Raw genomic sequence first — 14,725 nt, forward strand, 5'->3', positions numbered from 1 at the left:
GCTTACAACTTGAAAGTAAGGGACAGGACCCCCCAACTCTCTAAGCCAGAAGGATCTGACTTAGTAAAACATCTGTCTAAGCAGAAATACAAACTTTACAAGGACACTTGAGCCTCTTTAACAATAATGCTCATTCTCTAAAGAAAGATGGCAGATCTAGCGCTTAACCAACAAATAGTCCCATAAAATTTGAACCAAAACAAGCAGGCTAAGACTGAAGAAACAAAAGAAAAACGCAAAAAACATAGAGGCAACAAACACCCAAAACAAACTGCCGGCAGTGGGGGAGGAGCCGAGATGCCGGACGGTGGCACGTGAAAGACACGCGCCGTCACCGGGGCCACCCAGAAGGAGATCCGACGCCATAAAACCCGATGCTGCAAAGCACGGCCAGAAAAATGCGTAGCGTGGCCCTCATGCGCACCACAGAGCAGAGAGCTTCTAGGCACGTGGGCGCCACACATCGACCATCGACCACCAACAACCGACAAGACCGGAGCTTGCGGCGCCAGGGGCAGAAGAAGCCAGGGAATGAGGCTGGGGGGCGTGTGGTAGTCAGAAATCGGCGGAGAAGCATAGATTTGGCGTCCAAAATCAAAGAAAAAAGTCGAAAAAAGTGGGAAAAAAAAAAAAAGAAAAAAAAAGGCCAAAAATCTCTCTGCCGACGACACAAGCGCTCGGCCACTCCTCCAAAGAAGACATCTTGAGATAAAAATTCCTGCCAAAACGAAAGAAATAACAAAGAAAACAGAAAACAAGCCATCATAGTCCAAAAAGGCTAAGGAAAAGTCAACCACCACCGAATCTAGCCTGGGAGAACAAAAGCTCCACAACCCTAGAGGTTAGGAGAAAAACAAACTCCACTGGACCAACCTAGGAGGAACAAAAAACACCCTAACTCATGATAAGCCATAGAGAAAAACACCACTGGGAGGGGGAGGCGTGAAGCCACCTCCTCCCGATGAAAACCATGTTCACAGGGGAGGGGCTCTAGAGAGAAAAGCAGTTTTTTCTCACAATGCAGAGCAGTTTTTTTTAGTGATATTAGGAATACAATGATTTGTGTTACAATAACAAACCATTCATCATTTTTTTAATTAATGTATCAAAACTTTAAAAAGTGTCAATTTAAAATATTTATCTTTCAATTTTTTTCAATTTCAACCATCATCGTTAGAATTTTTCGTTAAATCTTGTCAAAATTCTTAAAATATTCCTTCTTTTTTTTTTTAGGAAAAAAAAATTTACAAAGATTTAGATGTTGGTCAGAATTTATCGGAATTTACAAAAATACTCATGCTTGAATCTTTGAAAATTTGTTATAATTTTTTTTTTTAGAAAAAACAAAACACATGAATATTTGGAAAATTTTGATAAAGATTTAACAAAAAATTTTAACGGATTATTGAAATTAATAAATAAATTCTTTAAATTAACGTGTTTTAAAGTTTGGGTAACTTATTTTAAAGGGATAGAAAATAAGGATAGTCTTCCCATATATATTTATAGTGATTTTAATTCAGTTTTAGATAGATTAATTGCTTTATCAGTTTTTATATCCCCAGGACGGGTTGGATCTAAATGTGAATATGGGCGTTAAGAGTTCGCATTTTTCTTCATATGGTGTATGATGGCGGTTTCCTATTCTCTGTGTCCTCAATATCTGAGAGTTTCCTCTGGAGCCCGTCTTTGCATTTCCAGTGGCGGATACAGTTGGGACACCCATAAGAAGAAGACCCGTCATCTTGTTTATGCTTCCACCCAGAAACCAGTGAAAACCCTTTGTCTTGATTCCGAGGTACTCTGCTAAATAGCTTTAGATTGTTGTGCTTTAATGTGTTTTGTTGTGCATTCATCATCCATTTGTATTTCTATTTGCCGTCCGGTTGTGTATTCGATTGAGACCCTTGGCATAAATGGTCTACCAGAATTCGCTAGTATTCGTATCCAACTCATCTCTTAATATATCTCCTCTCAATTTTTGTTGGCGATGGAGTTAATCGGGGCAAAACAACCCTGTCATGTCTATGTATATCATGAAAACTTGAGATTCAACCAGACATTGTCAGGTGTCGGCAACATGGCCATTAGGGTATGGACTGTTGCATACCTGGAAAACAAAAGACAAAAGGAAATCGGATGGATTGGTTTTCCATTTGGTTCATAAACTTCTTGAAGGTGTCCATTTGTTGCTGATTATATGCATTAATCGTTACTCAAGCTACACCTAGACTTCACACTTGTAGGAAAAAAAAAAAAAAATTTTAAAAAAAGGAGTTTCCACATCCCAATTACCCCCTTCCTTTCTTCACTCAAAAACAAAACATAATTACATCGGTATCTGTGCATACCTAATGCTCATATATCGTATCTCTATAGGTATTCAGACACGTTTGTTAGGTACTTGTGTATTTGCCAATTCTTCAATGGAAATGAATCCAATAATAGAGCTTAAAATGTGTATGTGCACGTTATATTCCTATGTCTTTTAATGTTTCTTTAGCCCGCAGGCCCTGCACTCTGTTTGATAATATATCATTTGACATTGTCAAAAGTTAACCAGACATGGTTAGGTCTCTACTATAGTCATAATGGTGTGGATCTTTATATGTCAAGCAAAAAAAAAAGAAAGAGAATCAGAATTCGAGAAAGGGGACCCGTTGCTCTGTTGGATTTCTTTTGAAGGTGTTCATTGATACCCAATAACCAGCATATAATGATTACATGAGCTACATCTTCACTCTATATCTCGATATTTGTTGTTGATATGGTAAAAGAACTTCCCTTGAACTTTAGCTTTGTGTTAATCCGTAAACTTCAGTTACTAATTAGTCGATTTTGTGGCAACTGCTAATAAAGCCTTTCCTCCGTTGGTGGGGCGAGCATTCTTGAAATTAAATGGTGAAGTGTGAAATTTCTTTGTTGGTGAAGCTATGATAATGTAACTGGATTTTTGTTTCCTCTTTCATGTTAATCTGGTAAATCTGTATATATATTTATGTCTTTGATTGGATGGATATGTAGTCTTGGCTTGTTATTGTGTTTCTGTTTTTAAGTAAACCATTGGGATAGTTTTTCAGAGGTTTCATTTTATGCACCTCTATTCATTATACTTTTTCAATTCATCATATGATGAAGCCATAATTACTAAGATTTATATTAAATTTGACCATTACCTTTGTGGTTACGTCATAATTCTGTTAATTGAATCCTACGGCACGCTTTCTGGTCTATTTCTTTAATCACTCTATTTTAGCTCTAAAAACATTGCCTGGGTTTGGGATGAGTGCCACAATCTTTGCTTGATCTTTGGCATCTTGGTTTTAATTAACTGTTGGGATGGTATGTCAATATATAAAATATTGAGATGATTTGTTTGTAATATAATAGTGAGAGTGTGTAAGTTGCGTTGAGCCCCCCACCCTTCTTCAATGGATAGATAGAAACAGTGGGAGAGGCAACAGTTTGCTAAATGGCTTAAGATTTAGTTCTCGTGATTTCAACTTAAAGGCCTCTTATATTGGTGATAGTTGGAGCTATATGAAATATGGTTAAGGAAGTCTTTAAAGTACATTATAACTCTAAAATATGAGGTTTATCCCCAATCTCTCATAATTTTTTTTTTCTTGTTTCTATTTTATTCTCATTCATTCTTCATCCTCTTTTACGGACTGAAATTTTGCATACCCAAATAAATGTGAGTGTAATGAAATAGTATACTTTCAGGCCCAGACATTGTTAGACAGTGTAAAGTGGGATGACAAAGGTTTGGCAGTGGCAATAGCTCAAAATGTTGATACAGGAGCCATTCTAATGCAAGGCTTTGCAAACCGAGATGCAGTCCTTACAACCATTTCCTCTAGGAAGGCAACATTCTATAGCAGGTCGCGGTCGATGTTATGGACGAAGGGAGAGACCTCTATGAATTTCATCAATATTCATGATATATTTCTTGATTGTGATCGTGACTCTGTATGCTTCTGAAAACTTTTAGTTGGAACATCTAAGCCCATTTTTATTTCTTTTCTTTGATTTCTCTCAACTTTAACTCTAAACTTTTTCTCAGATAATATACCTTGGGAAGCCTGATGGGCCTACCTGCCATACAGGGTCAGAAACTTGTTATTATACATCAGTGTTTGATTTAAAAGAACATCAACAGGTTTGCACCTTCAATCATCTCATGAGCGATTTAAACATATCTCTTCCCTACATTACTCTAGACAAGCTTTAGCAAGATTTTAAATGATTCAGATCAATTTTGGCAGGTTGAAGGAAATAAATTGGCATTAACAACGTTGTACTCATTAGAGTCAACAATCTCCCAACGCAAAGCAGAACTAGCAGCAGAAGAAAACGGAAAATCTTCATGGACAAAACGTTTATTAAAACATAATGACCTTCTGTGCTCAAAAATCAGGTAGGGTCATACTGGATTGTCAATTTGATTTGAGTGGATGCCTCTCTTTGCTCAAAAAAAAAAAAAAAAAAAAAACTCCGAGGACCAAACTTCAAAAATTCAAAGAGAAGCCCGGCTTCTTGATTGTTTGGACTATCCATGTATTATCCCTTTAGAACATTTTTCTTTTAAAGGAACTGTTTGTGAGTGTTGTGTGTGGATGTGTACATGTGTGTGTCTATGCATTGTTACTGAAGATTTTTGTGGGTCTGAACTTTTTCTTTTCAGGGAGGAGGCAGAAGAGTTGTGTAAAACACTGGAAGAAAATGAGGACAAGTCACGCACTGCCTCAGAGATGGCGGATGTCCTCTATCATGCCATGGTTCTTCTGGCAGTTAAAGATGTGAAGATAGAAGATGTTATGCAAGTTCTTAGGCAGAGATTTTCTCAGTCAGGCATCGAGGAAAAGAGAACTCGAATAGCAGAAAGCTAAGCGTGGGCTGTATAGGCTGTGCAGTCTGTTCATGTTAACCATCAACATTTCAATTGGTAGTTACTGTTTATTCATGAACAACTCCAGTCCATTTGAGTGCCCCAGGAATTGGCGTTATCCTAGTTCTTCCATCTAACTGCTGGTTTGGCTCTGGATGACTTTGTTTTAACCCTTTTCGGTAAAAGACTAAAGAGACAGATTTATTGTACTGTTTTGAGAATTGAATTAAATTCTTGGCTCAGGGTTGATGGCCATCGTTTTAGCTTTTGGGGTGGTCAACCACCCGTCCACCCCCAAAGGGTGGTCGGCCACCCCTCCACTTAAAGGGGTGGTCTGGCAACCCCATTACTTTGTTTTTGTATTTTTATTTTTATTTGAAGGTTTACTTGGCTCAATTCAAACCATTCAGTTTAGAATTGCAGGGGAGCTCAATCTTATTGAAACACCTCATTTATTGGATGCTAATAACTCATACCCAATGTGAATCCATTGAAGGGACTATGCAAACCAAAATGTCGTGAAAGAAGTCGGATGTGCAAGTATGACTACCACGCACCATTGATGTGAAAGTTTCTTGATACCATAAGTGAGGGCTGCATTTTTATAGTGGCAGCCCAAATGAACAAAAGAGAGGGAGAGAGAGGGAGAGAGAGGGAGAGAGAGAGAGAGTTGGTGGCTTTTTGAACCAAATTAACAGTACATATAACCCCTTTATATATTGTAAGAATGATTAATTAGTTGGTTTCAATAAGAGAGAAACCAGCGGAAGACTAGTACCGTGATTTCATTTATTCAACACCCAAATACATGGCTAATTATTACGATCTTATAAATAAATAATACCGCAGCTCCTAGGTTGGATAATGATGTTGCATTGTAGGACTATGTTCTTGGCCGTGGCGGATTAGCAGTATTGGCGCAGGTATTCGTACACTTGCTCAGACCGCCCACACAACCCACCATACATATTCCAAGTTTTCCAATGTCCAGCCCACAGTCAAGAAGAGGCACACACTTCAAGAGGCACGGCATAATAGCTGTCTCACAACCGCCAAGGCATGTCAGCAATTGTTTCTGGCATTCTACACCCAAGCATATTATTAACAGTAGCACTGCAACTACTTGCACCACCGACTGCGTCCTGGCTACACCCATGCTCCGTTACTGATTTCTGATTTGTGGATTTTCAATTACTAAAGCTCAGTATTTATAGATGAAACATTCATTTTTAGTTTCAAACACTTTGTCATGCACGAGGCATGTTGGGTATTTCAATTAAAAAGACACGCAAGTGCTTCAATTGAATGAAAGAAAAGCACTCGTATCTCTCTTTTTTGCAAACGTGGCTCTCTTAGAGAATCCGTATTCAGCTCTCCAATTTAAAAGTTCAAATAAATTTTAAAGAAAAAATTCAAAAAATTTCCATGCATCGTGTCGGGAAGTCCATTGTTCCCGAGTAAAGATTTACCGGCCAAGGAAAACCCGAGCGACGCCGGGTGCCGGATGCCCCATGGATAGACGAGTGTCGGGTGTCTCACGGACAGGCTCTAGGCATTGGTAATAAGGCTGGTAGGAAGGTACAATTAGGTGACCAAACCCCAGAAAATCCAGAATTCGCTGAGAGCCCACACCTCATCCGCAGGGAGTCAGCCCATCAGTCACAGTCATGAGTGTACTTAAGCACTGTTCACGCCAGAAGAAGGGATGTCCCTCAAATCCCGGAATAGTCCTATTCAGCCGTAATCGCGATGGCCTATAAATAACCCCTGCATTAGGTAAAGGATGATCTCTCTTGAACTCGCACCCTCTCTCTCTCTACCTTTCATCTTCTCTTTTAGTGACCAAACTAACTTGAGCGCCGGAAGAGAACTGTGGGGGGACCCACAGCGTGTTCTTGTCCTTTTGCAGGACCTCGTCCCAACTTCTCAGAAGGTGGGAATCATTCATCATCAGCCGGGATCACATCAACACATCGATCTCTTCAAAATTTCTTTAAAATTTCTTATGTTAAAAACCCTCTAAATCTTTGAGCCATTTATTTTTTTATGATTTTCTTTCATTGGGAATGACATAAAGAGGAGGAGTTGTTAAAGTAGTTGGTGTTAAACGAATAATAAATAATATTTGTTTAAAGCAGACCTTGAGCCATTTATTCTTTTATGTTTTTTTTTCATTGGGAGTGACACAAAGGAGCAGTGCTACGCACTAGCAAAATTTTCGAATGAAATCCAGAAATTCTGCTTCTCCCAAGTATTACCTGACATATAAGAGGAGGAGTTGTTAAATTGGTTGGTGTCAAAATTAATAAAAAATAATATTTATTTAAAATAGAAAAATATTCAGAGAGTTTGATGTACGAAGCTTTTTAAAAATGATAGATAAAAAAAAAAAAAAAAAAAAAAAGTAATGATTCATTGACACATTTTTATACAATTTTTCACTACCTTTCTTATGTGGTAAGATGGTCCCCTACCTTATTTTATTTTTAAAACTAAAAAAGTAGTAGAGGACCACCTTGCCACATAGACAAGGTGGTGAAAAGTTGTATAAAAATGTGACAATAAATCATGATTTTTAAGCTAAAATTTAGAAAAAAAATTTAAAGGGCTTGATACGAATGCTCTTACAATTTGATTAAAAGTTTGGCATTTGCCATTTCTATTCAAGAGGGGATTTTGCTTGCCGTACAAGTGGCAGATCTAAGAAAGAATTTGTTGGGAGTAATACTGTAGGCATTGCGTTCACGTGATCAAGATCCATATACTGACAGCAATCGAAGAACCAGAATACCTAACCCACAATATCAGGAAGTGAGTTGGGGTGTGAGTTGGAATAAAGGATCAGCTTATCCTGACCTTCTATAAAATAGTTGGGAGTTAGGCCTACGGGATTCACTGAGTTAAATTGTCGAACACCTTGTGTTAGGTGCATCCACGCAGCACGTGCAACATCTACTTCAAAATTTCCTCACACCGAGTATCCTACTCCCCATCTTACAAATAAAGAGGAGAGGGGACCGCGCACAGTGTGAGTGGGGTTTAGACACTCGGAGAGAAGAGCTGGCATGATGAGACGTCTAGAATGGTGAAAGTGTGCCCCCACTCCCCAGTGCCCCCACTAGTTTGATTTATTTCATTTTTTTTTTTTTTTTTGTCTTTTTCAGTTTTTGGATTGTTGTTGAACGCGAATCTAGTTTGTCCGATGGTCGGATGATCGGATCTAGTTGTATTAACCACTTGTCATTATGATGAGTTTGAATTGTGGGTCATTAGGTTTTGTGTTGGCCAGATTAGGGTTTGTCGATTTATGTGGTTGTTTACTCAGTTTTGCTTCTTCCCTTCTCTCGTAATTCATTCATGTCAACATTTTAATGAAATTACGAAGCAATTAAAAAGAAGTGGGGGGGTGGTGGTGGCAGCATTATTTGAGACTTGTGTCATAAATTAGTGTATTGAGCATCAATAATTTTTTTTATTTTATTTTGTGTTGGGAGATTGTGCTTGACTATGTCGGTGAACTTTCATGGTTTGTTTCTATGCTTGCTTGCTCGTTTCTATGGACGGCCACCGCCCTCCATTGCTGGCTCCAATGTCAGATAGGTTATATTTTATTGCAAGTCACACCTGATTACAGGCCTAAACGACCTCACAATTAGTTTGATCACCTCATCAGCACTTAATCAACGAATGTGAAGGCCTTTAGTCCAAACTAAAATTATAATTATATTAAGTCGCCGTCCCTGCGTTACTATACGTATAGGGGCCGGCAATTCTACGCATAGCACGGAATTTCCATGTATTTATTGCAGGTAGAACAGCCCTTCATTCTTAAAAACCAATCTGAATCGTGCATTGAAAATATTGGTTTCTGTTAAGAATTGGGAAATTCTGCAAATCGTGAGATATTTTTCATTTAGGACTTGCATTACAGTTTCCCAATTTAATGATTTTAACAGAAAGGTTGCCAATTTGACAAAAAAGCTCTTAGGGCTTTACCAGAAGAGTAGCAAAGTTATAAGGGGAACATCTTGGAGATCAATAGAAGCAATTTACTGGGGCTGTTGAAGTGAGTACAATAGAAGAAATATATAGCATTCAATTGTTTTTTGGAGAATTAGAGACGTGTGATGGTAATTGTACATAAATCAAAAGAAGCCATATCATGGCAACAGCTACAGTTGTTGGGCTTAGTGCAGGGAAGAAGCTCTTGAGTTCCTCCTGCTATATATTACTCTGATCTCACAGAAAAGCTCTCATTTTTTTGTTTTTTTTAATATATGTCCAACACACCAGAAAGAGTAAGAGATTTGAACTAATAACTTTCGCTTTATGAAGCGTAATCTCCGATCGACTGAGCTACTCTTTAAAAACCACGCAAAAGCTCTCGTATGCCCATGATTACACACTATCAAATCACTTCGTTGGAAACTTATGTTTGAACTCTAGTGTCATTTACTTCGTAGTAGCTGATATATCTGTAGAGCACGTGTTGTGTTTGGTGTCATGGACATTTGCGGTGGTCATTGATTGCATCTTGAACCGCTCTTTTCTTGGAGCTTGAATTGCGTCTTCTCTTTGATTGTAACTAGTTTGTTTTTTTCCTTCTTGATATTGGAGTCGGATGATAAAGATGGGCGTGTCAAATTAACACGCTTTTGTACTCAATTTGATAGACAATGTGCATATTTATGGATCATTCAAGGAATCAATAATGAACAATTATTATGTAGTTTTTTATTATTATTATTATTTATTTGATTAGATAATTAAGCATGTTAAGTGATTTAGTGCTGGCCTACTAAGATTTTAATTTTTAGAGATGAATTGCTAAAAATATTATTATTTCATTTAAATACCAAAAACAAAAAAAAACTTTTAAGCTAAACGGGTTTTACGGGTCGCGTCGAATGACTCGTGAAATTGTCATGTCGTATCTGGAGCCCCAACCCCTTAACATAAACGAGTCATATTTTGGTATAGCTTAAAAGGGTCGTGGCTCTCCACTGGTCGTAAACGGGTCGTGTCATGTACCTGTTTTGTCGGCCCTAATTGCGCATTCACATGCAATTACTAGTGCAAGCTATTAAATTATAATTATCTAATGAAGTTAAAGGCGTCAAATATTGTACCGTGGTTATGACTTCTCAAATAAAAGAAAATGCTTGGCCTACATGCCTATCAAAAACAAACTAGTACGGCCTATTACCTATGAGAAAAAACTCCTGCACAACAGGTGTACAATTGTTGCTTATTCCCTATTCCCCCAAACTAGTACTACAAACACACGTATTAAATAAAAAAGGTGAGTGAGTCTCTCATAGCCGATTGAATACTTTGATAAATTAGGCAATCGCTTAAATAAGACCTTAAATGATAATAGTGTAATTAAATTTTCTTTAAAAAAATTAAGGCCCTAATTATGACCAAAAAAAAAAAAGGTTAGCCGATGCTCTTAAATTAGACCCCAATTATGATAAAAATAATTATAAAGAATTGAATCCCAATATATTGAGATTTTAGGGAAAAATAACAAGAAAAATGGAAAATCACATTAATGGCATCTCTAAAGCAGTAACTAAACTCATAATTTTACCTGAACTTTAAACCAACATGTCATCTAAATTTGTTCATTAAAATAATTTTTAGAATAAAGTAAATTTCGTTTTGTGCAAATTAAACTCTACATGAAAAGAACTATACGTAGCTCGACACAAAATATGTTATTATGTTGAAATTAAATGTTATATGTTATATGTAGCTCTGCATGAGGAATAATTTTAATTTAAATTATTTAACGAAATATTTAAATATAGAAAAACCCCATCTAATAAATTTACCGTCTTTAATCCTCAAAATCTATCCTGCCGACATAAGTCTACGAATAGGTGGTTGAAAAAACAACTCTCCCTGAACCCTAGACTTCCACCAACTGATGCATCTTTTGTCTCTATTCTCAGCAGATATTCTTACAATATGAGCACAGCATTTTCTTTTAATTTATTTTTGCACAATAATTCAAACTTTATATTAAGTTAACTCTTGTGTATTCAAACTCGATGGCTCTCTCCATACACCATTATTTCCATCTCCTCTCCTCTTCTTCTTCTTCTTCTTCTTCTTCGTCAAAGTACCAAAGCTTGGTCTTCTTTCTTTGCCCGTCATTTCCTTATTTGAAAAATAATAAAAACGAGAGAGAGAGAAATTTCAAACGTGATGGCTATAAAGTTGTTGTTAAAACCTTTTGTGGAAGTCAAAGATCAAAAATAGAGGGCTGACTGGCTTCTTTCATAAGCATTATTAGCGTTTTGACTAAAATTTGGTGAAGAAATAATGGTTTTTTATTGACAGAACTAAAGTTCAATTTTTATTATAATAATAATAATAATAATATTACTTGTCTTATCTCTTGAAATAATCAATTAGGTTTATCGCAATAGAATTTTAATTATGAAAATTAATCATAAAATTCATATTACCTCGTTCTGTTTATGTTGATTCATATAGGACGGAGCCAAAGAATTGTAATTAATAAGGGTCAAAGCATAAATAAATAATATATTAAGATTGGGAGGCTAAAACTTGAATAATAAATATATTAAAATTGAAGATTAAATCAACATATATATATATAAAATTAACGATCAAGTCCGTTTGGGTATACGAATTACGATGTTTGACTTTCTGAAACAAAAAGTAGAATAATATTCAAAACAAACAAACAAAAAGATTTTATAATTCTATACCAAGGATCCATTTATTGATTCTCCACTAGTATCCGCGTTTTTCTATTAGTATGCTAGGGATATATATATTATGTTTTTTGGAAAGTATATTACATGTATTCAATACGGATTGTCTCATCAAAAAGGTCAATCATTTTGGATCGGTGATGGAAGATATTGGCCTCGTTTGAAAACTACTTTTCCTCATCCTTCCTTTACTTTCACTTCTCCAAAAAAAAAAATCAACTTCAAAACATTCTTAACTTTTTTCACTTTTTATATCACTTCAATTTTTTTTTATTACTTTTTAAATAAAAAATTCATTACAATACAATTTTTTTTCACATTTTTATATAAATTATTTTCACTTTATATTTCATCAATTTTATTTTTCAGTCATTAAAAAAAATCTTAAAAGAGGAGAGGGGAAGTGGTTTTTAAACAGGACTTTTAACTTTAGTAAGAAAAAAAGTTTGACCAACGTTGCCAGACATTTATGATGCGTATTTAATGCCATCATATCAATGTCATCCTTTATTGTGGCATTGGCCGGCCAAATAGATTGCTACTCACCTACCCTCTCATTCATCTCATATACAAACATTATGGTAAAGAACCTACAAAAACGTATCACGTGCATTTATGCCCAATGGTCAATGTCGCGTTAGGATACTCTGACCATTTTTATTTTGCCAACTTTATGAAAGCCTTATATTTACGGAGACCACGGTAATCACTAGTTCGAATTTTTTATTTTATTTTATATGAACATGTAAAAAAAAAATACAATTTAATTTATAAAATAAAAAAAAATTATTATTAGTCTTGAAAGAATCAATTAGGTCTATCACAATATATATATATATAATAATAATAAATAAAAAACCAGAAGTCACATATGAGACGTAATGTTAAAGCACATTTTTAGACTATTGAACTAATTATAAAATATCACTTATAAAAAAATACTAATAACATATCACTAGACAGAGTCATCAAAAGCCGTCGGTCCTAAAGAATTGAGGGGCCACTGAGATTTGATTCGGTAAATATTATAAGAAAAAATTGAATAGACAGAGTGAGTGGGGAGAGAATAATATACGTATTTAGGGATGTATATCCTTTTTTATGAGAGACTCTATGAGATTGTTCCTTGAATTCTTGCCACTTGACCGGCTTATAGCCTTCTGATTATTTTTATGAAAAAAAAATCATATTTATCTTTTAAGTTTTCATCTGATTTGAATTTAGTTATTAAGTTTTCAATTTAAAAAATAAGGTTAAATACTCTATAGGTATTTGAGTTTTAGATTTTTTAAAATTTGGTATCTGAATTTTTCATTTGTTTTATAGGCGATACATGAGTTTAGGGTAAAAATTTATTTAATACTCCTATTACATTTTCTGTCCAAATATTAACTATCCGCCACGTATCAACCGTTGAGATTGACACATGACACTATATACAAAAAAGTAAAAAATTAAAATCTTAAAAAATTAATTAAAAATTTTTTAAAAAAAGAAAAGAAAAGAAGAAGCGTGGTTGAGCCATCCCCTTGGCAGGTCTGGGTTGGCCGAACCACCCCCGTGGCTTATGGAGGTGCTTCAGCCACCCCATGGCAATCCCTAAATTTTTTTTTTTTTTTTTTTTTTTATGGGTTTTGGCCCCATATTTATACCATATTTTACTTTGGGTTTTTTGTTTAATAAACACACGCAATATTTATATATTACAAAATTAATTATTGGCAATGCCTTTTCTCTTCTTTCTTTTTGCTCTTTACCTCATATTTTTGCTAAGTATTTTCCAAACATTACTGAAAAAGAAAAAAGAAAAAAAAATCAAAGAGAGAAATAAAGAAGAGGTAGGGCACACTGGAAATGTTGTAGGCCACCCACTGGGCGTCACTTTTTGGCACATTATCCTTCTGGTTACGATCTCAGTCGCTCGCTCACCTTCCCCAATTCAGAACAAGCAGCCAAAAAAAAGACAGTATTATTCCTCATTTACCCCTCTCTCTACCCACTGACACCCTTAATATGGATATGCCTTTGCCTTCTATCACGACACATTAATACTAAAATCATGCTTAAGGTCCTATGTTATGTTGCTCCACTGCTCATAACCAGCTTCCTTAGTGGGTGTGTGGTGTTAGCGGTTTGAGATCTTCAATAATTTGCTATTTGAATTGTTACTAATTTAGGCAACGAATGTTAAAGCTAAAAATTTACTCAAATGGGTAGACAGACAGCCCAAAATTTTTCTTACATTTACTGCTTGAATTATTAATAATTTGAACAGTTTCTATCCTCAAACTTATATTCCCTTAAATTCTCTGAAACTTGGATAAGAATGAGAGATTGGAGTGTGGGTCCAGGGTGCCCGATCAGGTCCGGTTCCCAATCCATTTCTCATTTTTTGCTCGAATTCCAAAATATTTCAAGGAATTATGGTGTGGCAAGCATAGCTCTCAATTTTGAGTCGGCCACGGAAATTCAGCCTCAAAGTGTTAAACCTTAGCGGTTAACATGTGGCGGCCGTTAATATTTGGACGGAAAATGTAACAGAGGTACCAAACGAGTTTTTACCTCTAACTCAGGTACCACCTATGAAAGAAATAAAAACTCAGGTACTAAATTTAAAATAGCATAAAACTCAGGTATCAATAGGGTATTTAACCCTAAAAAATAAAGTCTTTAGATTTTGCTCAAGTTTCAAATTGATCCCTATATTACTTTACCGTCAAAGTTAGTTAGCAATTTTCTATTTGTCACATGTCTTTCATTTGACACTTTAGGGTTCATGTTAGCACCAAATACAATGTTAATGTCTATGTCAGCATCAAAGTTAATGGTTTTCCATCTAATGTTACAAATCTAGAAGATTAGGATGACGAAAAATATTGTTTTTGTTTATAGAGTTGGATCATTTTTTTTTCCTAAGGATGACTTGGTTCTTAATGATATAGCATTGATATTAGGTGCTGATATGGACTCTAATTTGTCAATTGAGACACACATGAAATATGACAAACTATTAATTTTGAGGAAAAAAGTGACAGAGGGGCTTATTTAAAATTTGTGTAAAACCTAATTACCATATTCTAAAAAT

General features: G+C 35.6%; 1 protein-coding gene across 1 annotated transcript; it reads left to right on the forward strand.

Moving 5' to 3' along the window:
* The first annotated feature begins 1,545 nt into the window (after positions 1–1,545).
* LOC133860106 (histidine biosynthesis bifunctional protein hisIE, chloroplastic) lies at positions 1,546–5,308 on the forward strand. Its single transcript, XM_062295765.1, has 5 exons — positions 1,546–1,798; positions 3,727–3,972; positions 4,067–4,162; positions 4,269–4,420; positions 4,688–5,308. Exons 1-5 carry the CDS (start codon positions 1,628–1,630, stop codon positions 4,890–4,892), a joined length of 870 nt encoding a protein of 289 aa, XP_062151749.1. The 5' UTR covers positions 1,546–1,627; the 3' UTR covers positions 4,893–5,308.
* The last annotated feature ends 9,417 nt before the right edge of the window (positions 5,309–14,725 follow it).

The sequence above is a fragment of the Alnus glutinosa genome, chromosome 2, assembly GCF_958979055.1.
Source record: "Alnus glutinosa chromosome 2, dhAlnGlut1.1, whole genome shotgun sequence".
NCBI lineage: Eukaryota > Viridiplantae > Streptophyta > Magnoliopsida > Fagales > Betulaceae > Alnus > Alnus glutinosa.